This window comes from Acartia tonsa, chromosome 12 (genome assembly GCF_053477335.1).
Source record: "Acartia tonsa isolate MP-2025a chromosome 12, ASM5347733v1, whole genome shotgun sequence".
NCBI lineage: Eukaryota > Metazoa > Arthropoda > Copepoda > Calanoida > Acartiidae > Acartia > Acartia tonsa.
The window spans coordinates 35,553,196-35,577,940 of record NC_137271.1 but is presented as its reverse complement, the minus strand read 5'-3'; the positions used below and the strand labels follow the sequence as shown (position 1 = coordinate 35,577,940).

General features: G+C 30.5%; 1 protein-coding gene across 5 annotated transcripts in view; it reads right to left on the bottom strand.

Annotated features, from left to right (window-relative positions):
* Positions 1-24,745, bottom strand: part of LOC145333075 (DNA-binding protein D-ETS-4-like) — a 50,949-nt gene that overhangs the window by 3,950 nt on the left and 22,254 nt on the right. For 2 of the 5 annotated variants that reach the window (XM_080178224.1, XM_080178221.1), the window contains exons 2-14: positions 15,788-15,871; positions 12,807-12,936; positions 12,358-12,487; positions 10,620-10,819; positions 10,223-10,407; positions 9,289-9,378; positions 8,708-8,855; positions 7,797-7,883; positions 6,227-6,320; positions 5,247-5,313; positions 4,665-5,046; positions 1,220-1,299; positions 750-866 (exon numbers count right to left, since the gene is read on the bottom strand). In XM_080178224.1, the coding sequence (XP_080034350.1) occupies positions 750-866; positions 1,220-1,299; positions 4,665-5,046; positions 5,247-5,313; positions 6,227-6,320; positions 7,797-7,883; positions 8,708-8,855; positions 9,289-9,378; positions 10,223-10,407; positions 10,620-10,819; positions 12,358-12,487; positions 12,807-12,936; positions 15,788-15,871 (1,794 nt within the window). Of the gene's footprint in view, positions 1-749; positions 867-1,219; positions 1,300-4,664; positions 5,047-5,246; positions 5,314-6,226; positions 6,321-7,796; positions 7,884-8,707; positions 8,856-9,288; positions 9,379-10,222; positions 10,408-10,619; positions 10,820-12,357; positions 12,488-12,806; positions 12,937-15,787; positions 15,872-16,513; positions 16,649-18,994; positions 19,115-24,745 lie in introns of those variants that run through there. The other 3 variants (XM_080178223.1, XM_080178225.1, XM_080178222.1) reach the window with 3 other exon arrangements.

The following is a 24,745-nucleotide window of genomic DNA, read 5'->3' as shown; positions in this document are numbered from 1 at the left end:
AAAGGGAAAAGACAATGTCCGATGAATTGGTGTACATCCCCAATATTGATTCACAAAATTACCCTTTAGTAGACTTCAATTAGTGGAGAAAACGTTTGGACACTCAAATAAGCGTTCAACTGTTAATGATTTTAAAGTATTGAAATTAAGATAACAGTGTTGGGTGTTTTTTTCTCAAAAAATTCTCGAAGTATTTCCTACTAAGCTCAATAATCCGTTCCTTGTATTATTTTCTTTAAATGTGGCCATTTAAAAATGTTTGTACATTTTGCACAATTAATCTCTTTTCCATGAATTGGCAGATTTGTATATGCATGACTTTAGCTTAAATCAGGGAGGAAAATGACAATATTATTTTTACATTAATCTGAACCCTTTTTTCTCTTTCAAAAGCCAGCTATATTACAGGGATTTTGAAGCAAATTATTTCGGTGGAAGTTTAATTTAACGTTCATTGTACTATCCCTACGTCCCTGTTTTGAAAACTGTATTTGGAAATTTATCCTCTTGGTGGCATTTGATTCAGGAATACGGGGATAGAACAATGCACAATAAAATCTAACTTCCTTTTATTCATTCGTATGAGTGCAGATTGGGGGTGTAAAGGGATTTTTTTCCCCTTAAAAGTTCAAACTTGCAAACTATAACTGCAGACCATCGGGGCCAGGTAAACTAGAATTATAATTTTTACAATTTACTTTATCGCGGAAAGCTGTCTATAATACACTGCGATAAAGAAAAACTATTACCTTTCTTTTCCCCCAAAGAGTGGCAACTTTGACACTGTCAACAATCTTGAAAACGCCCTGGTTCCGGTCAACCCACTGGATATAGTTACCATACTGGTCAGGTTGCAATAATAATTCCTAAAATCATTAATTAATATTATCAAATAATTATATTCATAAAGAATTAAATTATTTGAAAAATATGATATTCATTTTTACAGATGAAATAAAAAATAAAAATAAAAAACTCCTTATCTTTTGTATAATTAAATTGTAAAATTTCTTATTCATTAATTTTATAAATAGAATTAAAGTACAGAGTAGAAATTTAAATAATTTTAATTTTTCATTAATGAGCAAATATTCTTTCAAAATATTTTAAAATTTAAAGATCTATTTTTATTGATAAAATAGAATAAATATCCTTCATTTATTCCCTCGGACAATATATTATAGTAAGAATAGTTGTCTAAAGTAGTAACGGGTGTTACCTTAACAAACTGCCAGAGGTGAATGTTGGTAGTAGATCTACCAGAGGGAGAACACTTGGCATCAGTTTCTTCTTCAGAATCTGTAAAGTTAATATCATCAATTTTAAAAACTTATATTCATAGCAAAACTCATACAAAAATGGATATAGAATATACTTGGATATATTAACAGGGGAAAATTTGTAGTCAATTTATTATTTATTGGTTGGTTAGTTCGTTCATACAGGGAGGGGAGGGTATGAGGAAAAGGGGTGGATTGGGGTCTCTTTATTCTATCCAGCTGCGAGCATCACTTTTTTAGGGTACATATAAATCTAGTGCAACATCCAAGTAATAATAGATCTATTGTTACAAAATAGCGGAGATACTGAAAATCTAAAAAAAACAAGGACATTTTGTGCATAAGAAGCTAACCATGACTATTTTTGAGAAAATAGTCAATATATAAAGTGGCAAAAAGTAAATATCGTGTCTTTCCAATTTAATTACTTCTAAAAAAATGATAATATAATAAACTGGTAAAAAAGTAGGCATCCAAAGTTTTCATGACTAGTATTCTTATATCGATATAACAACATAAAAACCAAGTGCAATCATTTCCATAACAAATATTCAACAATAAAATCAAAACGAAAAAAGGGTAAGAATTTTATTGTTTTGTCCAGTAAAAAACATGTCATTTTAATATTATAGCGACTATTAACAGCGCTTTTTAGATTCTAAATAATACCATGAATAAAATAAAAAAAGCACTTATAAGCAGCTAAGAATAAAAATTAAATTCAATTAAATTTTTTATTCTAAAGTTGCCTATAGAGGAATAGTACAATCGATATATTATTCAGGGAGTAAGGGAGGGGACAATGGGCAATTAATTAAATTTAAGAGTATTTGCTGAAAGACCTTAAATTCCAGATTAATCCAGAAAATATGGAGGAAATTGTAAAGGGAGAGTTAATACAATACAGACAACTATAAAATAAGAGGAAAGTTCCAAGAAAAAAGCATTTATTTGAAAATTATATTACCAGCACATCAAAATGACGTAACCATTCTGTAATTAATAACTAAAAAAAATCTCCCTGGAACCTATTCAACCCATAGCCCCATAACCCAAAATTTAATTGGATTCTTATTGCTTATTAAACAAATATCACAATAAAGTTTTTATCTATAAAATGATATTTTCTGGAGAGAAAAAAATTTTTAAAACCAGCCACATCATAACAGATTAAGTTTATTGATATGTGTCTGCAATATTTAAAACTAACAAACGAGTTAGCGGCATTTTGTGCGCTAGTACCCAAAGTCAGTCAGAAACTGCTAAATTCTTGCACATTCCTTTTAAGCCAGTACCCAAAGTCTGAGACTCCTAAAAATTAAATATTCGAATATTGTCCCCTCCCTTACTCCCTGTATATTATTACTTGGATGTTGCACCATATTTTTATGTATTCTGATAAAGTGATGCTCGCAGCTGGCTAAAATACGATACACTAAATCCACCCCATTACCCCTTCCTCTCCTACTGGATGACCTATATGACCAATGAATGAGGTCCACATTAGCAAGCTAAACTGACGATAAATTTTCCTTTGCTAATATATCCACGTATATCCTATACTCATTCATAGTACAGACAGACAGAAAGAGTAGAGTAGATACGCTATTGTTATCACAAATATTATTACTTATTTTGAGAGAGAAATCTAGTTTTATAATAGAATAATTTTTTTATCCAATCAATTATCTGACTTGTATAAGCGTTTCATATTTTAATTTGATATAAAAAATCAAATAGTAAATTAAAAATTTATTCTTCAAATATACAAGGATGACAACATCCATTAATACCGAAGCTATTATTTACTAAGTATATTTGCGATAACTTTTATTTAATGAAATCTTCCAATTTTTAACATGTACAAAACGGCCTGCTTAATTGCTTCAAGATCCATGTCAGATCTATATAGGAAATAAATGTCTATAAACGAGCTCAAGTTTTCCAAGGAATATTTGTTTTAAACTCATAGTGCTCCAATAATCCATAATAAACTCTCACTGCCCAGAACGATAAGACCCATTATTTTACTTTAATAAAAATAAATTCCTTTTTTTAATTTCATGTTGCTATTTACCTTATATCAATGTATTTAATTTCTAATCATAAAAAAGAAAATTTAAATTTATAATATAATAAATTTAAGAAAACTCTGTTTTATAAGAATTCGATTGTGGCGACACTTTGTGTGTTCAAATATTAAACTAAAATTGTAATCATCATCATTAACCCTTTGGTGATGGTAATGTAAAGAAAAAAAAATAATTTAAAAAATCTTTTTAAAATCATTTAGATTATTAAATATTTACTTTCTTTTAGATAGTAATGCCGGGTGAGGAAAATAGATTTATTGAGAAATAGATATGCATATAGAAAACTAGCCAATAGGGAGATAATTATATCGAGCCAACTCTAGTATTGAATACTAGCGGCGCGCCCCTAGAGGCCTCTAGGGGCAATAAATGTCAGAGGTACCCTCCCCAAAATAGTTAAAAACCTTCCCTGGACCTTCAATGTAAAGGAAAACCATTTATAAAAAAAAAGTTAAAAACCTTCCCTGGACTTTCAATGTAAAGGAGAACAATTTCGGTTCAGTGGTTAGCGAGATCCTTGGCAACAGACAAAAAAAGCTTACTACTTTATTTAATAGGATAAACGGTAAACAAAGTAAGAGATATATATTAGATGCTAATTAATTTTAAAAAAATTCTCCATGGAATTTAAAACTCCCGAAAGACAGACAGACAAAACAAAGAATAGACTGATATTCTGTTAAAAATATTTTATACGCAAGACAGAATAACTTAACCTCATTATTGAGTAGTTTATAAACTTTACTAAATCTAGTTTTATAAACTTATAGTCGTACTTGTATAATCTATATCTTATAATTAATAATAGCACAGTAAAAATAAAAATTCAAAAATCTTTTAAATGGCTTCCCTTTCAAGAAAAAATGTATTATTTCTATCCAGTCTCTTTATATATTTTAGTTTTAGTAAATTTAGATTTATTTAGGTTAATGTGTTTTTCTATCTTTTAAAAATACTTCTTATATATTTTTTTAGGTTTTCTGAATTGGTAACATTTATAGCAGTTTATTTTTTTGCTTGCACGGAATTTAGAGGCAGTAAAGGGAGCATGGGCGAGGGAAAGAATGGTCAAAGCTGCTTGATTGGTAGAATCCTAACTTCCTACAAATCTCCAAATTTCAGGGAAGGTAACGTTATTATAATCTGACAAATTGCAACATCATTTGTCAACCAAGTGCAAATTCTATGGGGGGTACTTGAACTCGGTTTTCCCAACCATAGCAAAGTACGCTAAGCACTACACTGTGGGACACCCTTATCCCTTTAAATCCCTGGCGTGCTCGATGCTTACCTTCCTCATCCTCCATACTTGTGTCTGTCGGTCTGCTCTGCTCCAGATACGACGGCGGCGAACAATACGCCGAGTCAGGCGAAAAAGTCCCGCCAGATTGGGCGGCTACCGCGGCGCCATACGGCGAGGGCGGATTGTTGGCGGCTGACACGGGTGAAAAGGAGTAGGGCGGCGGGGGAAGCGAGGAGGAGGTGGGTGGCATGTGGGGATGGTCAGACAGTTGGGCGGGAGGTGGGGAGAGGTCCAGGTCGGGTTTAACCATCATCATTTGACCGCTGAATTGGAGCATCTGGTTGACAAGATGGCCGCCGGATGGAGGCATGTAGTCATCGTCGCAGGTTGACCGCCACAGGTTGAAGTGTGCGTACACAGCTGACCCAGACTAAAAAAACATATAATGATTTGAACGGTAAAATTTATAACAAAAGAAAATAAATCAATAAAATCTCTAGATATGATCCGGTTTAGTAAGTGATCCAGAATCTAATCCGGTTCCTAACTAAAGTGAATGTATTTAGCATTCGATAAAGATGCCATTTCGCGCAATTTTTATGTCATGTTACCACACGCGTAGCAACTAACCTGTGGTAGTCTTGACAAGAAATGTTCCTCGGTGAAGGACCACATTTGTTCTCCATCAATATTCCAGCTGAAAATAAAAAGGTTAGGTTAGGTTAGATTGGGTTAATTGAATATTAAAATCATATGGAATTTCCTAGGCTATACTAGGAGATGGGGTTCTGAAAACGTACATTTGGCAAACTACTATAATTTCATAGGATAGCTTTAGAAGATAAGGTTTTCATATTCTAAATTTTTCTCTATATCTTGATTGGTTAATGAAACCTCACCAATAGTCTAGGAAATTTAAAGAATTTGGCTTTTTTGTTGTTTTCAATAAAGGCCGCCAAAGTTATTAAGCCCATGAATAAGAAAACTTTGGGGACTAGTATCTTAAACAGTCCAATATAACCTTCCTTCCATGTCTTTACCTAACAGTTCAAAACAATGATTAAACGAAAACTTTCGGTTTTAGACACATTATCATCTTACTAACAATTAAAATAATTTGGAATTTTTCTAGCTATTTATTTAGTTTATTGTTAAACTTATTGTGTAAACGATAATAATAAAAAATAAATATATTTTTAATTAGCCAAAAACATCTAATAATAAATTATTTCTCAATTTGTTTAAAATTAAATTTTAGTTTTAATACAACATATTTGAAACATTATGAAATATTTAAATTTTAATGAAATAATACGAGACATAAAAGTTTTAAATAATGAACTTGCAGTAAGTTCATTATTAACATAGTTTTATATGTAAATATTCATTTCATGAACCTAATACTATATATGTTAAATAAATAAAAGTCTTTGCTAGCATTCTCCCCCCTCCTACAAGAAAAGAAAAGAAAACCTACCCCTCACATGTACAAATAGATTATTCCAGCTACTTTAATATAAGTAATTCTTTAGACTTTATTATGGAGGGTTATCATCCCCCCCCCCCCTCCATCACATAAAAATAGCCTAAAACCTGTTAAATCTTTTCACCTGTCCATATTGATGGAAGTCTGTGGGTTTGGAACTTTCTGTATTGTCCAGAACAGCCAGGACTTCACATTCGGTGTGCTCCAGTTACGAGGATCTATAACAATAAAAATAATTAATATCTCAAATTGCTATGTTATTTTTAAAATAAAATTTCGACAAAGCCCAAATTGTGTTAAAAATGATCCACGTGACGTCATAAATGAGGGAGATGAGAGGAGAAGTGGGAAAGAAAAATAACTACAAAGGAGGTGGATAATCCCTCATTTTTATGACGTCACATGGATGAATTTTGACACAATTTGAGCTTTGTCTAAAATTTCTATTGGTACAATCTTAATGATGCGTTTACATAACCCCTCCTCCCTCCTAAGCACATGATTAATTTTAATATAAAGCTTCCCTGAAAATCATATCGCAACCTGTGCAGTCGTTTACGAGATCTTATCAGACATGCAAAACAACTATTTCTTTAGAGTGGATGAAGAATATACATGGATATTATGACAGGGTAAAAAATGTCGTCAATTTAGGTTGATAACATTGAGGATAACATCATTTAGTGGTTAGTTCTTTTAACCAGTAGAAAGGAGAAAAAGGGGTGGATGGGGAGGGTAGTTATTTTAGCCAGCTACAAGTTTCACTTTACTTAAATACATGGTAATCCAGGTAATAATAAATTCATTTACTATAGTGCATATGAAATAAGTTTTTGAAAATATATCCTCAGTTCTTTACCTAGAGGCTTCAAGAGTTAAAGATGAACTAAAAGTCATTTTGAATAAAAAAATAAATAGATAAGAGAAAATACATCCGGCATTTAAAACCTTAAATCCGGCTCGATCACTTATGTGTGTATGTCTGTATGCGTGCATGTGTGTGTGTTTAAATTTATGTTTAATTGATAATTTTTGGATAATGGATATAGGATATACGTGGATACCATGACAGGGGAAAATTTTTCCTTAAATTAGCTTGCTAATATGGACCTCATTTATTGGTCAGGATTTGGTGATTTGTTATTTTAGCTGGAGGCAAGCACCATTTTATCAGAATACATGAAAATCTGGTGCAGTATCCAAGTAATAATATATCGATTTATATTGATAATTTTTTGATTGACGTATATGTTTATCTATGTTTGAAAAGCCTAGAGATTAAAAACAACTATTTTTTGGTTTCTTATTCATCCTATTTTTGGATATATTTGAAATAGGCTTAAGGTATAGAATGTTGATATATACATCTTTATATTAATATGTTATGAGATAAATTATGAATGCCAGGGGAGTGTGAAACTTGAGCAAACTGTGAATTTACCTCTAAAGTGATATTGGAAATGATATGTTTTATAATAGTTATGGCAAACCTTTTCATATGTTAAAGGAAGCCTGCAAAGAAAACACCGCTCTAACTACTAAAAGACTGCCACAAGTGTATTCCTAATACTTGTGTGTAAAAATGATGTTATTGAGGCTTCCATTCTTTTGTATTGGGTCTACTTGTGGCAGTCTTTCATCAGTTAAAGTAGTGTATTCTTTGCAGGCTTCCATCAAAAATGATTAAGACAAACCTTTTGATATGTTAAGAATGGCACAAGTCTTCTCAATATATTTTTTGATGTGTAGTTGCATCTGATCAAGAACTGGCTTCACATCCTAATAATTTCATTAATTCATCTTTTAAACACTTATTTCAAAATTTTATTACCAACATTTATCTTGTTTATCCAATTAAATAAAGTAGTAAGGTTTTTCAATTATCTGAAGCTTAAGATTTTACAACTACTGAACTGATTGAGTTCACTTAAGCGACGCTTTATATAGGTCATGGCATGGTTATATATTATTTTATCTCTAGATGATTTAAGCCTTGGCAACGTTTTAGGCTATTACTCATTTGAGTTCATAGCCCTGAGATGCTAGGGGCTCAAGTGCTAGTGCTAAAAATAACAGTTACATTTAATAATACCAAAAAACTTTCTTTGTTAGTAAAAGATTATTTTTAGATGAAAAATTAATTAGATTGGTAATTATTTTTTTGTTTTTTTTGTCGCAAGCTTTGTTAAAGTCAAAGCACTTATTTTAATGTATTTCTAGCTAATGAATTTCAGCAGGTATAAAAATAAGAAACGGATTATTGCTGTAAATTAGCAATTTTTCAAATTGATAAATGGGGTATAGTCCTTTCCACGACATCCCTCCATAAGGAGCGATTCTTCGTATTTTTAAAATGGCTTTTTATAGGTTATTTTAGGTTAGGTTAGGTTATATTGTGTTAGATGATTGCCCCACAGGGTTAGGTAATTGGCCCCGCAGGGTTAGAGCCCCCCGCAGGGGCTAGAAATAGGAGAAAAGCTACTGTGAAAAATACGAAGAATCGCTCCTTATGGAGGGATGTCGTGGAAAGGACTATACCCGATAAATGTCTTTAGCAATAATTAAATCTTATAAACGTTCGAGTTAAAAGATGAAAAAAATTCCTTGAGGTCTTCATCCAGTCTGAGAAGCCCTTCTTTAGCTAGTTGTCTGGCTACCTCCACGGCTGACCTCCTGGCTCCAAGCTTGGGATGGAGGTCCTCCAACTGCATACTGGCTGCCTGCTGACCGCCAGAACTTAGGCTCTTCTTGGACTGAAAATAATTAGAAATTTTGGTTTTAGTGGTGATTTGAAGTAAAAACACACATCATTAAATTTTATAATTTAAGATATGTGTTGATAATCAGAAAGTTTTGAGCCTTTCCATGAGAAGCATAAACATTATTAAAGTTTTTGCAATATTTTTCTAAACGTATTCCTCCTATATTTTAGAATTTACATCTAATAATAAAAATTTTTTATTGGGAAAATTACTATATTTACTGCAGTTTGACAATAAGGACCGGTTATGCAACTTCTGAAAAATGTTAATAATTTTTCATTTAAAACTAGAACAATAAACTTTACAATACAACTAAGAGAAAAAAAGTAATACATGACAATAAAAACAACAGAAAAACGAAAAAGAACTAACTTCCCTGTCATACATAACCAAATTATGAGAATAGCGTTAAAACCTGGCATACCTGGTCAATATGATGATCATGTACAACAAAACCATGCATCTCACCAATTGTGAATGGCTTCAGATTGTATTTTGATTGAAATGAAGTGTCCTATAAAATTAACATTTAGAAATTATAAAAAGTGTTTTGTTATTTCAAGACATGCACTTTTTTATTGGCAAATATTCTATAGATGTCAAATATATCTGTCGACCATTCTTTTTGTATGTAACGGGCCATTTGCTATTCATACTTTTGTTGTCAACCCCCCCCCCCCCCTCCAATTCACCAAATTTCTATCTAAAAAGAGCTACTCAAAATCTTCATTTCTCTTACTCTTTTTACACTCCTTTTTTATTCTTTTCTTAATGTTAATTATACACATTTTTTTTCTTTATTAAACAAATTCTTGATTAAATGTACAGATTCAATTAAAACCCGCTAAGTTTTAAGAAGTAACTTTTTTGTAGGGTAAATTAATAAATTCTAAGAAAAAGTTAATGGCATCAAAACAAACTAAACAAATAAAAAATAGCGGAAAATTTAACAAATAAAAAACATATGACTTCAAATTCAATTTTGATTAATAAGCAAGGAGGGAGGGAAAAATGGACTGATAATTATAAGTTTTAAACTCGTATGGCTTGGAAAAATTGGGGTGAGAATAAATTTTCATTTATCTATGTAAAGTGTCCAAACTACATGAAAATTAAGGATTAAATAACCAATGTAATAAGTATAGATGTATAACCCAGACAACTACCCGGCCCCGGTCTTGGGGACCTTTTTCGAGAGCTAGCAAATTCCATATTGCTCTTTTGATGCAACTTGGCTGTATTAATATTTACGATGCTCAAAGACCCAATTTAAAATCCATGGTCCACCTCTATTGTTTTACTGTATTGGTATAATAATCTATCCTAGTCAATTGGGATTCTTCCAGAACTTTACGCACCTGCAACTGTTGTTTAAGTATGGTATTCTCTTGTTTGATAAGCACTGCACTATCATAATCATAGTGGGAGAATAGGGACCTCCCCCCGGGGTGGGGCATGTCGGTGCGCGGGGCGAGCATTGACCCCCCTCCATCCTGATCCATGGGCTCTAGCTTTATGCTGCTTATTTGTGCGTCTAGCATGTCTAAAATAAGAAAAAAATTACGGTTTTGTTAATAAAGTTGAATTTAAACCTAATGCAGTTACAAGTTGTTAATTTTCTTTTAATTAGAATAGCTAATAAGCAAAAATATAATTGACATAAAAAGATTAAGTTAGGGTAGTTGTGATGAAAAATATATCAAAGAGCAAGAATAATTTGTCAGAAAATCTAGGAAAACTACCGAAAAATTCTACCTGTAGAAAAAGGATTACGTGTTGGAAAGTTGGTGGGGGTGGACAAATCCATATCCATCCCGTCAGTTGACTCCTCCCTCTTTATGGTGCTGTGGCTACGCGACTGCGAGTGTTGGTGCGCGTGCGCGGGAGAGTGATGGTGCAAACTCATGTCACCCAGGTCCAACGGTTCGACCAGGTTTGAAGAAAGACTGCGCTCTCTGAAATTAAAGTTAGATCATTTACTAAGTATATTTGCGATAACTTTTATTTAATGAAATCTTCCATGTACAAAACGGCCTGTTTAATTGCTTCAAGATCCATGTCAGATCTATATAGGAAATAAATGTCTATAAACGAGCTCAAGTTTTCCAAGGAATATTTGTTTAAAACTCATAGTGCTCCAATAATCCATAATAAACTCTCATTGCCCAGAACGATAAGACCCATTATTTTACTTTATTAAAAATAAATTCCTTTTTTTAATTTCATGTTGCTATTTACCTTATATCAATGTATTTAATTTCTAATCATAAAAAAAGAAAATTTAGATTTATAATATAATAAATCTAAGAAAACTCTATTTTAAAAGAATTCGATTGTGGCGACACTTTGTGTGTTCAAATATTAAACTAAAATTGTAATCATCATCATTAACCCTTTGGTGATGGTATTGTAAAGAAAAAAATATAAGTTAAAAAATCTTTTTAAAATCATTTAGATTATTAAATATTTACTTTCTTTTAGATAGTAATGCCGGGTGAGGAAAATAGATTTATTGAGAAATAGATATGCATAAAGAAAACTAGCCAATAGGGAAATAATTATATCGAGCCAACTCTAGTATTATCATATTCAAAGATCAAAGTCTTGGTTGTCTGTTTGTAATTTAAGATCTTTAAAGGTTTTAAACAGTTAGATACTTTTTCATAGTTGCTTATTTTAGGTCTTTTTGTGGTTTTAGCCTATTTTGGTCATACAATCTCAATGATAAAATGATCGAAGAAAATAAAAGTTTATTAAAGTACGAATTGTTAAAAAGAAAATAAACTATGGAAAGTTTATTTGTGGAATAACACAAAACTAATATTAAGAAATATTTTCTATGGGTTAAAATATGAATATATTTCTCAATATGTAATATAATGGAAAATTCAAAACCATCCATAAATTATAAAAATGATAATATTGTATAAAATAGAAATATAACAAGAATGTGACGACACATTTAACAGTTGCGAAGCATAGAAACTAAAATCCTTCTTCTCCTGTGAGGTCAAAGACTGACAGTTATACTTATAAATATTAGATGACAGTTGTTCATAGGAATCTTCATATAAAATATCAGAAGCTAATTCAACATAAAGTAACTTATCTAGTATATATTCTGAGTTATAGAGTAGCTTCTTTAACAAGAACAATATTTTTCATCCTTTTATCATTACATTGAGCACTCTAATTAGTCTGTCTTAAAATTACTTTTTCAAAGATATCCTCCTATTATAGATCAATGACCAAAAACTGTCTCTAATAGTTTGCTTTAATAATGTAAGGGAAAGGTTTTTACTCAATTTATGACTTGAGAAATTTGCATTCACTTTAAGATTGGCAATATTTAATCTGTAGAATCGCATTTATAACAACAGCACAAAGCCACCCATTCCTATTAGTTATAATCTTGGAATTAAAAACAAAATTTTCATGATTATAAAACCTGAGCGAATGAACTTCAACTTTAGCTTACAACAAATAATCATACCTGGGTGTGGGGGAATAGCATGACAGGGGAGAAGCTGGTGAGATCTGTCTGTGATGTAGGAGGCTGGCGTGGCTGGGATGGTGGGCCAGGCTCTCCTTCAGGCTTGTGTGCCCGTTCCCGCATACCTCCTAATAATTCGGTCATTTTCAATCTTACAGTACTAATTGGGGAACGGAAATTGGACTGAAAATCAAACTAGTACCCAAAACTACACTATAATTAATTGACCTAAAATTGATTTGCAAAACTAAAGGTGTCCAAACTTTCTAACCAATAATTTAATCTACAGAAGAATTAAGTTTTTCAATTCATTGTCCATTGTCTTTTCCTTGAAAGTTTCTGACTAAAGTGTATTTTCAAGATGAACAAATCAAATATGCTTCGCCGCATGTAGATGTTAATAATTTCTCCTGTAGTTTATTAAATAATAAAAATGACGGAACATTCCTTTGAAAGAGAAGAGTTGTGTGACAGGTCGGCAGGGGCTGTCTGACCGCCAGGGGCAGCTGCAGAGCTGCCAGGACTGAACATGGTCGCACCAGAGCTCAGGTACTCGGGGGAGGGACACGGGCTGGGTACCTGCAAGAGAAAAAATAAATTTATCGAGTACAGATATTGTATAATCCAGTTAACTACCTGGATGCAGTGTTATGGACCTATTTCGTCTGCTAGGTAATATTTCCGGCGCTATCGGCTAATATTCAAAGACCCACTCGAAATTCGGCACAACTCAACTTAAACTTTGTTTAATTAAGTTTAATAATATTTATGTGCGTTTTAAATAATTTTTCAACTTTATCGATAATAAAATAAATCATTCTTACTTAGTTCAGCAAATAAAAGTTGTAAGTAAAAACTAAAAAAATTTTAAACTGATAATTAATATTGTTTTCGCTATATAAACGGGTGAACTATGATAATAGCCTTAGAAAATATCCTAACAATGTAAAAAAAAAAGCCTAAAGAAAGCAAACTATTTTAAAATTGTTTCTCATCTTAAAACAAGCATGACAACATCCATAAGAAGTAATGCACAAAAAATTGTGGTTGGACAAACGGACAAAGTGAGTTACAGATCAGATGCTCAGTTGTCATAAAAAGAAATGAAAGAGGAAAATACGTTGATTTAAAGAAAATCACGAAATCTTTATAAAAAAAAATATTAAGTCTTTGAAGCATAACTGACAGACCAAGTAAATTATATACTGACTGCTCATTGGTACAGAGAATGATCAATAAAAATTTAAGCTGTCTATGTTAAATAGCAGCCGAGAAAATCACATTTGCCCAATACCATTAAGAATTTACGGAAGGAAGGACAGACAAAGTAAATTATAAAGTAGCTTCACTACTTAAAAAAAAGATGCCAATGCATTTGCCCCTCATTCTCTTTTGTTTCCCTGCTTCCATCCCCCCCCCCCCCCCCCCCCCCACCGAACAACAACCATTCTTTGTTTAACCGAAATGGCAAAGGTCAAATTCAGCGGTGTTTATACGACTTCACAATACGACTTTATTCGCAAAAAACTGAATATATTGCAAAACCATCAAAAATTCATGAGAAGTTTATAGATAATAGGCTAATTCCCTTTAGGCACGAAGTTATGGTTTAGCTTTTTTCATGCTTCCACATTCTTTTATCCGCTAGTATGACTTTTTTGCGTAGATGAAAGGACACTTAATTCGAGAGCCTTGTTTTTTTTCATCATCCTAAAAAAACAATCATTTGCTCAAATTAAATGCAACTGAAAAAAAACTTTGCTTTTTAAAAATGCTTTCTTTTTGCTTAAAAAGAAAACAAAATAATTTTGGTAATTTCTTCTTTGATGACGAATTTAAATTTTTAATAATTTATGGACTATGTCTGTTCAAATAAAAACATTATGTTTGTTTTACTTTAGGTTATGTTATGCTATGTTGTATACAGAGAAGGTGTTTTCAATTTATTTTAAAAATAAGGTGGAAAAAGGGTTTTGTGCTCGCATATTTTTTTCAGGAAAAGCACCAAAAATTGTCCTTGTTGTGTAACTGTACAAAGTGTCTCAAAAATCACCCATGTGACGTCATAAAAATGAGGTATTTTATGGGTTTTCATTCCTACTTCTCCTCTCATCTCCCTCATTTTTTTTGACGTCACATGGCTGATTTTTGAGACACTTTGTCCGGTTACCTTGTTGTCATTATGTTTATCTTAGACGTATTAAACTAAAAATAAACATGTAATCTCTGTATAATGAACCTTTATATTTAGATTTAAATTAAATTTTTTATATAAAACTAATTAATAATAAACAACAATTAAACCCCCTTATAAATAATCCAAATAAATTAAGATGGTTTAAAACATACTTTATAAACTTTTATTTTTTGTTAAAATAATTTTATTATTTAAGAAATTATGAATTCAAGAAATCATAAAAATAATTTTTTATTTGTTTACTGATAAGAAAACATGGATCAAGTCTGGTTTAGGAACATAAGTACCCAATGTTTTATAACAACGTTGGTTGACAAACATTGAGTGCTTTTATAAAATCTTGATTGGTTGAATTTAAACCAGCACTGTCCAAACTTTTCATCCAATAATCTGAATCGACGTTTGGCCGTTTATAATAATTGAAAAAGACCTTACTTCACAATTCTGACTTGATCCAAGATAAATTATTATTGACCCTGGAAAAATCTCTTTTTTGCAAATCATAAATAGAAATTCTGAAAGATAAAGATAAAAAGATATGAAAAATGTTATCTTTGTAATAAATACAAGATCAATAATGCCCATAAATAGCGCAGTTCAGAAAATTGAATTTTTCAGACTTTAAATTGAAAAGTAAATTATAATACAGTTATAGTGCTTAAATGTTATATCTAAATGTAACATAGTCAATTAATAATAAATGTACAAAGTATATTTCGTTTCTTTGCATTGTCGCGGACATACAGACACACCCTAGTTGTAGAGTAGCTGCGCTAACAAAAGGTGACATCACATTAAATGTTAATACTTGCATTTCAAGATTAAACATGAATTTATAAAAATAATCTACTCAACGTTTATTTGGACCGTTTTTGAGCGATGTACCCCTCTTACCCTAAACACCCTAAAGGGGTTCAATCTCAAAGAAAGATGGGACAATGGATTGTTTATTTCACTATAGTCCCTAAAGTTTTATAATAACGCTTTCCAATGCATTGGCTTTTAACTTTGGGGACTTTACTGAATTTTGAATGGTTGAGTGTCCACTATTTTTAATCCACAGAAGGGGTAATTTTGTGTCTTATATCAGTCTATCGGCCATTGTCTTATCCCTTTAAATCCCTGGTTTAATCTACTAACTTTCAATAAAAATTGAAAATACCAACTAACTCATGATTTACACATATGAAGGAGCGTCGCTACTGTACAAAAAAAGGAGACAGACGTACTTACCCGACAATCAAGAATGTGAAGATCCAAATGTTGTGTATTGTTGAATTCAACTCTTTGTTTGTGTGCAGGCACCAGATGCATCATCTAAAACAATAAATGTATAAGAATAGATGTATAACCCAAACAACTACCTGGGTCCTTTGGTTAGGACCTTATTCGTCAGCTAGCAAATTGTTTCCAACTCTTTTGTAACGACTTGGCTGTGTCAATATTTTCGATTTTATTTGCTGGTATTCAAAATTCCAATTAAAAGTGGACACAGGGTCTCCACTACGTGGACATGCAGTGATTTAACCCTGCCCGCTCTATTTTGTTTACTTTTAATTTATTTTTCATAAACTTTTCTCAGATTGATGGATAAATTTATTTACATCCCGAATGATGATGAAACAAATTTGCTCATTCTGGAAAAAATATTATTAGTTGAAAATGTTTGGACATTACTTGTTTGTAACGAATCAAACAAAATTCAGTAAACGTACAGTATGATTTGAGCCAACGAATAACGATAGTGTTACAAAACTTTGAAAACCAAAGTATTAACAGTCCAATGTCCCTTTCCTCTTTGAAAAATAGATATTTTACTACTTGACATAGCCTTAATCAAGTTAGTTAATTTTATTGCAGGAATCATTTGCAAGTAAAAAAAGTTTACAATTTTTTTATTGATAACAATTAAAGCATTCTATTGAGAAAAATATACATTCTAAAACCCTTCCAACTTACCTTTCATCTGTAACAATTAGAATTTAACATCAATTTAAACCAAATTTGAAGAATATAAATGTAGGATAACTTTATGTATAAGAATAATTAAGTAACTACTGGCAGCATTATTATCACTTTGCGTATATAAGTATATTGAGTGCTGCTGACACTGATAACAATGTTTAGTATGACGTTATACTAAATTTTATCATTCACGTGGATAGATATAAACATTAAGAAACTCATTTTGTCTCCATTTTCAAAAAATATATACTGTTTATTTTTACATATTAAGGTAATATGTTTATGGTGCCTTACATTATAAAATCTCAAAAAATTTACTGGCGGAAAAGTTTAATGTTAAATGTGTTTTTATCTTCATTCTTATATAAATAATATATGATGACTGTCTGTACAAAAGTACATAACTCGGAAAATTGCGCGAAGTAAAAAAAATCTTTTTTGTTACATATACTAGCGGCTACGCCCCTAGCATCTAGGTGCTCTTTATACGAGTAAGTAGTTTCTGGGACTGTAACATAGCCTAAAACCTTACCAAGACTTTAATAAAATAAATTATGCATAAAACCATCCCGAGAGCTGTGTGAAGCTTCCCTCAAAAGTAGAAGTCAATCGGTTAAGTATTTATTAAAATCTTAAGATTCAGACAAAAAATGTGTACTACTTAAAACTTTATAGAATGTTTATCAATGTCAGTGGTCATTCACTTTGTACCTTTACTAGTAAGTAATTAAGAGAGCTATATAAAAAAATTCTATTTTTGTTGTATAATAATGAAAACTTGAATATTTTTAGAAATGACCTAATCTTAGAAATTTGGATAAAATGCAACATTTAACACCTTTTTTAAAGCTAAGGCTTTTCTATAAATGGGTTCTATACGTTAGTCTATTTGCGTCAATATTGATTATTTGACCTTTTTAAAACTTTATGATTGATAAATTGCGTATTTGACAAATCTTGTGGAACTTATTTTGAGATATAAGGTTCTATCATTTCCAATCCGAGTGTATTATAAAGTAGTAATGTTCTTTTGTGTGTCCGTTGAGATCTCGCTAACTATTGAGCCTTTTGAGAACTTCATTATAGGGAAGGATCAGATGGGTATCAGAATGGTTTTAGGCTATTTCATTATCAAATATAAGTCTTGGTCCCCATCCTTGCCCCTTGTAAAAAAAGAGCCCCTGGAAGCTATGGTCTCAACTGACTTTAAAATATTATGATTATTTTTTTTATGCAATAGACATTTTGCAATTTGTATAATATCAAAATTGCATTAAAAGAAATTAAATTTTTATTTCATGTAAAATTTTTAACAAAGCGTATGTTATGTTCAAAATTATTTTTAAGTAATTAATATCCTTTTCATTTACTTAATTGTAATTAACTAAAAAGAATAACAAAATGTCAAATTAAATGAATAAGTAAACTACCCTTTTATTTACTTTTGAAAACTATAAAAAAAGAACAATTGAATTTCCAAATTTCGAGGCGATAACGAGCGAAAAAAGTTTTATAGAGAAAATCACTAAGTGGATTTTTGGCAAATATTTTTTTATGTGCTGATTATCACATCTGTTTTAAACATGTAGGTTCTTTCCCTTAAAGTGCCTATCGAGCACTGAATTCCTACCCTGATTTAAAAATAAGGGGGGAGGTTTTTTTTGCTTTACCCTTGCGGGAAGCACTAACCATGCTGGGTCTATACCTACATTGTTTTAATCCTACGGGGCCACTCAGCCCCCAAAACAACCTAACCAAACCTGACCCAAAGAAGTAAATGAAAAACTATCCTTCAAATCATTTCAAATAAAGGTGGAAATTTGTTGTGCTCTAAAAGTCAGATTTAAATATAAGAAGAACTTACATATAGAAATGCTACTCATCCAAACAGTAAAGTTGTTACCCGGATTTAAATCATTATGGAATCATTGGAAAAAAAGATAAAAACATATCAACATACAATACATAGACGTCATAAATGATGGTTTTTTTCAAAAGTCCAAAGTCAATACGTTTAAAATAAGCAACTAGTTTTAATTTATTTTGAAGTTCGTATGACCTTTCATTTATATTTACATTGCATTTTTTTGTTGTTGCAGAATTAGCTGCCTAGTGCAGCAGTTTTTTGTCTATAGAAATCCAGCTGCCGCTAGAAGGTAGCTGCATGAAAACGGCACAGTTATCGATTTAAATACTCCTTAAATGAATAAACTTATCACATGGATCTTACACTAGATTATCATGTTATCTAATAAAGTTATACCTATAGCGGGCTAAAATAACGATCCCATCCCCCCTTTTCACAACCCCCTCTCCTCTTACTGGATAAACGGGCTGACCAACAATTGACAGGAGAAATAGCAACCTAACTATAACACAATTTTCCCCCTGTCATAATATCCACGTATATTCTACATCCTTTCTTAAATGTAAAATATGTTTTTATGAGCGAAGCATCTCTACAATATACCCTACCTGCATGTAATTGTGGCCCTGTGGTGTGTATCTTGCAAGTCTGTCATATTCCATTATAATATGTACATCAGATTTTAATTTGAAATGATGCACGTTTTTACGTTTAGTTGTTAAACATTCACATCTGCAATATTTATGCTTTAATTTCATATGGTTTGACTTTTAAAAAGTATTTGACTAATGTAAATGCTTAACGTTCAAATATCTTATGAAATGAGACAATGGTCGATAAATTGATTTACATCCCCATGATAATACGCAAAATTATCCCTTTTGTAGATTACAATTAGTGGTCAACGATTGAGAGAACATAGGTGGATTCTTTTTAAAAAATTGCCCCACTAATCGCTTAGTGGGGCAAAATTGTTTTCGTGAAAAATCCACCAAATTCACATTGAAAATCTACAAAAATTAAACATCTGTACTTTGTATTGTATAATATATATCAATACTTTATTATCTAAAAGTATGTTTTAATAAGCATTAAAAGGGTCAAGTGGATATTTTAAACCTTTTCAAAATTTGAAGTACTTCAATTAAATCAAAATAAATCATACTTATTTTTTATTTGTAAATGTCAACAATTAAAATATTGTTTCATTTGTAAATGTAAATACTAATGATGTCTGACTTTTAATTATTAAAAATCCTTCCATTAAAGTAGTATCAGCGACGTCCAAGCTTTTTATTTTGACTGGGGAGGGGTAAAATGAAGGGTTTTAAAGGTTTAAGGGGATAAATACCCCGTCGCCCAAACTCTTGGACGTCTTTGAGCATTATAATGTTTGCTTCTTATATGTAAGTAATTTAAAGCTTTATTTAGGTCCTGGACAGGTTTTTAGCTATTAAAATTAAATAAAAAACCGGATGCAAATTCGATATAATAAAATGGTTAGTTTAGTCTATCAATTTAAATAGTTTTACAAGTAAAAAGGTAACTATTTTTAATATGTATAAGCTATTCCCTTAGCTCCTTATTTCTTAACAAAAGTTTAGCAACTAAAAATAAAGATGCCTTATATAAAGAAAAAAACAATTTTAACGCCGAATTTCTAACGGATACAAAACGTATGTTTGTTTTATAAAAACTACGTTTGTTTGTCTTAAAGAAAGCAACCCTATATTAATTTGTACTTTAGGGTGGCTATCATAGTTAGTTACATAAATTGATGCCTGTGTATTGAGAGCAAATTTTGTAAATATGTAACTTGTTAAAAGATTAGATAGAAAACATGATTTTATTAACATATTTTTGGGAGAAAAAATATTGCTGAGATGTAAACGATATACCATTTATATTTATGTTATAAGTGTTTAAATAAAGAATTCCCCCTAAAACACAGTAAACCATCCATGTATCTAGCTGTTTCAGAAAGTCATAAAAATTATATAATAATAAAAGTTTGAAGAACAAATATTGGTTTAGTAGTAGTAACTCAACTTTTAGGACGTATTTTGGTGGTTTCCCTCTATATGCGCAGGATCTTAAAGTAAAAGACAATGTCCGATAAATTGATGTACATCCCCAATGACGATAAACAATATTACACCTTCTGTAGATTACAATTAGAGGTTGAAATTTTTTTCGTTGTCTTTTTATTTTATGTACGGTTTGGTTACATTGATTACTTGATAGCCAAGCAGGGTTAGGGCTCCCCGTATGGGTTAGGCATATGTATGTATTTCAAAATTTTTACTATCGTTAATACAGTTATTATATATATCATATCATATCATCCCCCTTAAATTAAATTTATTTCAAAATAAGGTATAGGGGGGTCAGTACTTAAAATAAACTTTTGGGGGAGAGCATCCATATTTTAACAGGATGTTGGTTTTCTATTATAATTTTTACGAGATTTTACTTTTTTAAGAATTCGAAGTTAATCTATAATTCGATTTTGTCCGATGTCCGCTGATATGTCCGTCTACAATGATTCGTGGGAAGAGGGAGATAAGCTTCTAAAACTTCAAGTCCAGAGGTGGATTCTTAGAAAAAGTTTGCCCCACTAATCGCTTAGTAAGGCAAATTTGTTTTCTTGATAAATCCGCCAAAATCACATTAAAAATCAACAAAAAATAAACAGAATCATAGAAGGGTTATGGAAATAAGATTTTATTTAATTTTTGTAGATTTTTTATGTGATTTTGGAGGATTTTTCACGAAAACAATTTTGCCCCACTAAGCAATTAGTGGGGTAATTTTTTTTACGAATCCACCTCAGATCTCCCGACCAATGAATATATTCTACAACTTATTTTGTCTGTCTTGAATAAAGAAATGGGAAATTATTTGTCCCAATCATTAATTAATTTATTAATAACTATTTCTTAATATTGTCATTTTTATGACATTAAAATCAAACTTAGATGAAAGTTAATTTGTTTCATTGATCCGAGTTATTATTTAATGCATAAAAAAAACATTTTTTCTTGTGTATTTATTAAGCCTATAGAAAAAAGAGCATTATTTTGTCAATAAAGTTAATCCTCTTCTGCATTAATGAAAACTATAAAGATAACATATTAACAAGGATGACAACATTCATAAGTAGCATGTACAAAATTGAATAATATATACAGACAGACCTAATGCTTTAAACTAAATCTGCACATTAAAGTAGGAAATTTAAATCATATAGCATGAGAGTAAATCTAGAAAGATGGAAAAATTAACTTAAACTATATAGTTAAAAAGATTCTTCACGTGGTATTTCAGAAGTCAATCTTACAAAGTATATCCTAACATAATAGAAAAGGACCGATTAAATCACATAATGAGTAATAATAATCTTATGTAAATGTATTAATAAAAAAACAGCTTAAATAAAGCAAGAATAAAAAATATCCAGAACAGACCAGGGATTAAAGGGATAAGATAATGGCCTATAAATTAATGTACATCCCCATTTATGATACACAAAATTAATTAATATTATCCCATCAGTAGATTACAATTAAAATGTTGAAATGATGGAACACTAAAGGTCCCTAAAGTTGTCTTTACGAATAAGAAAATATTATTACAAAACTTTGGGGTCTAATTAACAGAAAAATGTCCCCTCCCTCCCTAAAAGCAGACATTTTTGTGCTGTAATTATATCAACACAATAATACATTTCTAATGTCCGGAATACAATAAAACAAGTAACATGACAATTAGTCTTTTAATGCATTTATAAAAAAAGAACCTTTCAAAAAAAAAAGTAAATCAATAAACTTAAAACGAAAGATAGTATGAAAATTAAATGCAAATCTATATAAAAAACGTACTTAAAGATTAAAAATGTAATGTTAAAAGATATTGCTTTAAAGTAAAAGATTAGTTATTTAATGTGTAGGTTCAATTATTGCTTTAAAAGCCAACTTTTCATGAGAAACAGCATATTTTCTTCAGTAAAATAAACATTTAATCTACATCACTAAGTAACTAGGAAATAAAATATTAACTTGATTGAACGAACACTTTTAATCTCCACCCACCCCTTTACTCCCCCAAGTATTTTTTATTAAAAGTAAAATTGCATTTTAACAATGTAAGGGATATGGAACAAAAAGAAAAGAAAAAAATTGCCTCTAACTTTTCTTACAATTACCAAGAGTTAATTTTAGGAATTTTCTGATTTTCTTATTAACATTTTTTACAGCATAATAAACAACGCCAATACTTATCCAAAAATCCGTGAAAACAATTTTAACGACAGAAAAAAATCCACGGACGGGCATTGAATTTTTAAAAATCTTCGAAAAAATATTGTTAGATCATTTCAGAGTGGTGGCTTCTTGGTCGTTTCTATTATGCCATAATACTTAAAGGGATGTTTTTGCCATAATGGTAATAAAATAATTGAATTTTCGTCAATATTTCAGATTTATCCTATAATATAAAGTAATAAGGTTTTGTTTTGTCTGAAGCTAAAGGTCTCGGAATTTGCAGGTCAGAATTGGTAGTACATTTTAAAAAAGCTTTTTAGACTATTTTTCTAACCTCCACGTCCTCCCATAGAGACTTGGGGTGAAGCAACTAGTTAAAATATAAAAAATAAAATTAGTTTATTTAACTTTGTTAATTACTAAACATTTACCTTAACTGTTATTTGATCTAATTTTAAGATTTTTTCGTCGACATTTTAACCAACAATAACATTAAGCATAAAATTGAAACCAAAATAGAATATAACACTATTCTAATAACACTATCTACCTTTAGTTGGAGAGCAAAAAAAGTTTTTAAAAACTTTTTTAAAACAACAAGTATTTTCACTTTTTACTAGGTTTAAAAAGATATATTTATCAGACTATGTAAGATTTTAAGCAATTTTAAGTTATTTTTTTTGGTTTAAACGAAAACATGTTCATAAAAAGGAAATTCCTAAATAAAAGCCGTTGGACTTCTGAGTAAACTTTACTAAATAAATTGGAAGGTTGTTTTTGTTATTTAAGATCTTGTAAATTTTTATCAAGAATTCATTAAATAAGGTAGTTTCAATAACTTTTTAACTTCTTATTAGCTTAACTGATATAAAATATCTTTTTTAATTTGACAATAATCCGAAATTAATTTTTGTAAAAACAAAAAATCTACGAGTGGGTAACTTAAGCACAGAAGCAAGTATAAGAAGCGCGTTTGTTAATTCCGCGCGTTCAGCTTACTCAATTATGACGTCAATAAAGTAAACTTGCACCAGCGGCGTGATTTAGGCACAAAAGGAGAGAAGAGAGGAGGAGGGGGGGGGGGGGAATTCTCCATCCCCCACTTTTTCACTGCTAAAGAGTAAACACTTTTTGAACTATAGCAAGAATTTTCACGTCTTTCCGTGATGTTGTTGTTTTAGAACTGAGTCAGTTCTCTTTGGGTGAAACACAACTGCTTCAGCTACTTTCCCCCTCTGCTTTCTTTTCTTCTCTTTTTCTCCCAACTTTATTTTTCTCTCTCATTTGATTGTGGTTTTAAAAACAGCAAATGGAAATAAAAGTAATTAAACTTTTTCAAACTAATTTAAAATACTATGTAACTAGGCTATGTCTGTCTGTCTGTCTGTACGAAATTATATTTTTTTGTAAAGTTTTCATATTCAAATCATCCTTCAAAATTTAATACATCAAAATAAAATAAAAATATAATTCATTATTTTATATTCTTCTTTTTTTCTTATCAAAAATATTGTTATTTATTTAGTGCTATATACACAACTTATGTACATAATTATGCTTATTAAAAATATTCTTTTTAGCTGTTTTGAAAGTACGTGGTTAGCGCGGTTTTACGACAAACTTTGGATTTCCCGGACCAGAATTACTGAATGGAGCTTTTAAGAAGGTTTTTAAAAAGTTTTGAAAACAGACAGATTATATGATATTACCTGCCAAAAAAAAGTTAAATGCTAATTTTAAAATTATAGCATTGTTAGAAAAAAATTATAGTTTGAAAAAATTAACAATTCTTTGTCATCCATATTTCTAACTTTTAAGTATAAAGGTGTAATTTTACTACCTATATATAAAATACTTATGAATATATTTATAATCTAAAGAAGTAGTGATTTCTAGGGGCTTAACTCTTGAAAAGAAGTTGTATCAACTTTTTTTTTATAGCTAGCCGGTCCTTTTAGTAAGTAGTAGATGTAAAATTTTTCAAAGAATTCAGATATGCAATCGGTTTTTTTGTAGACCTCTTATTTTTTCAGTAATTTAAGTTTAAAAAAAAAAAAATTAAGTCGATTTTAAGGTACTAAAATGCAACAAAAAAAA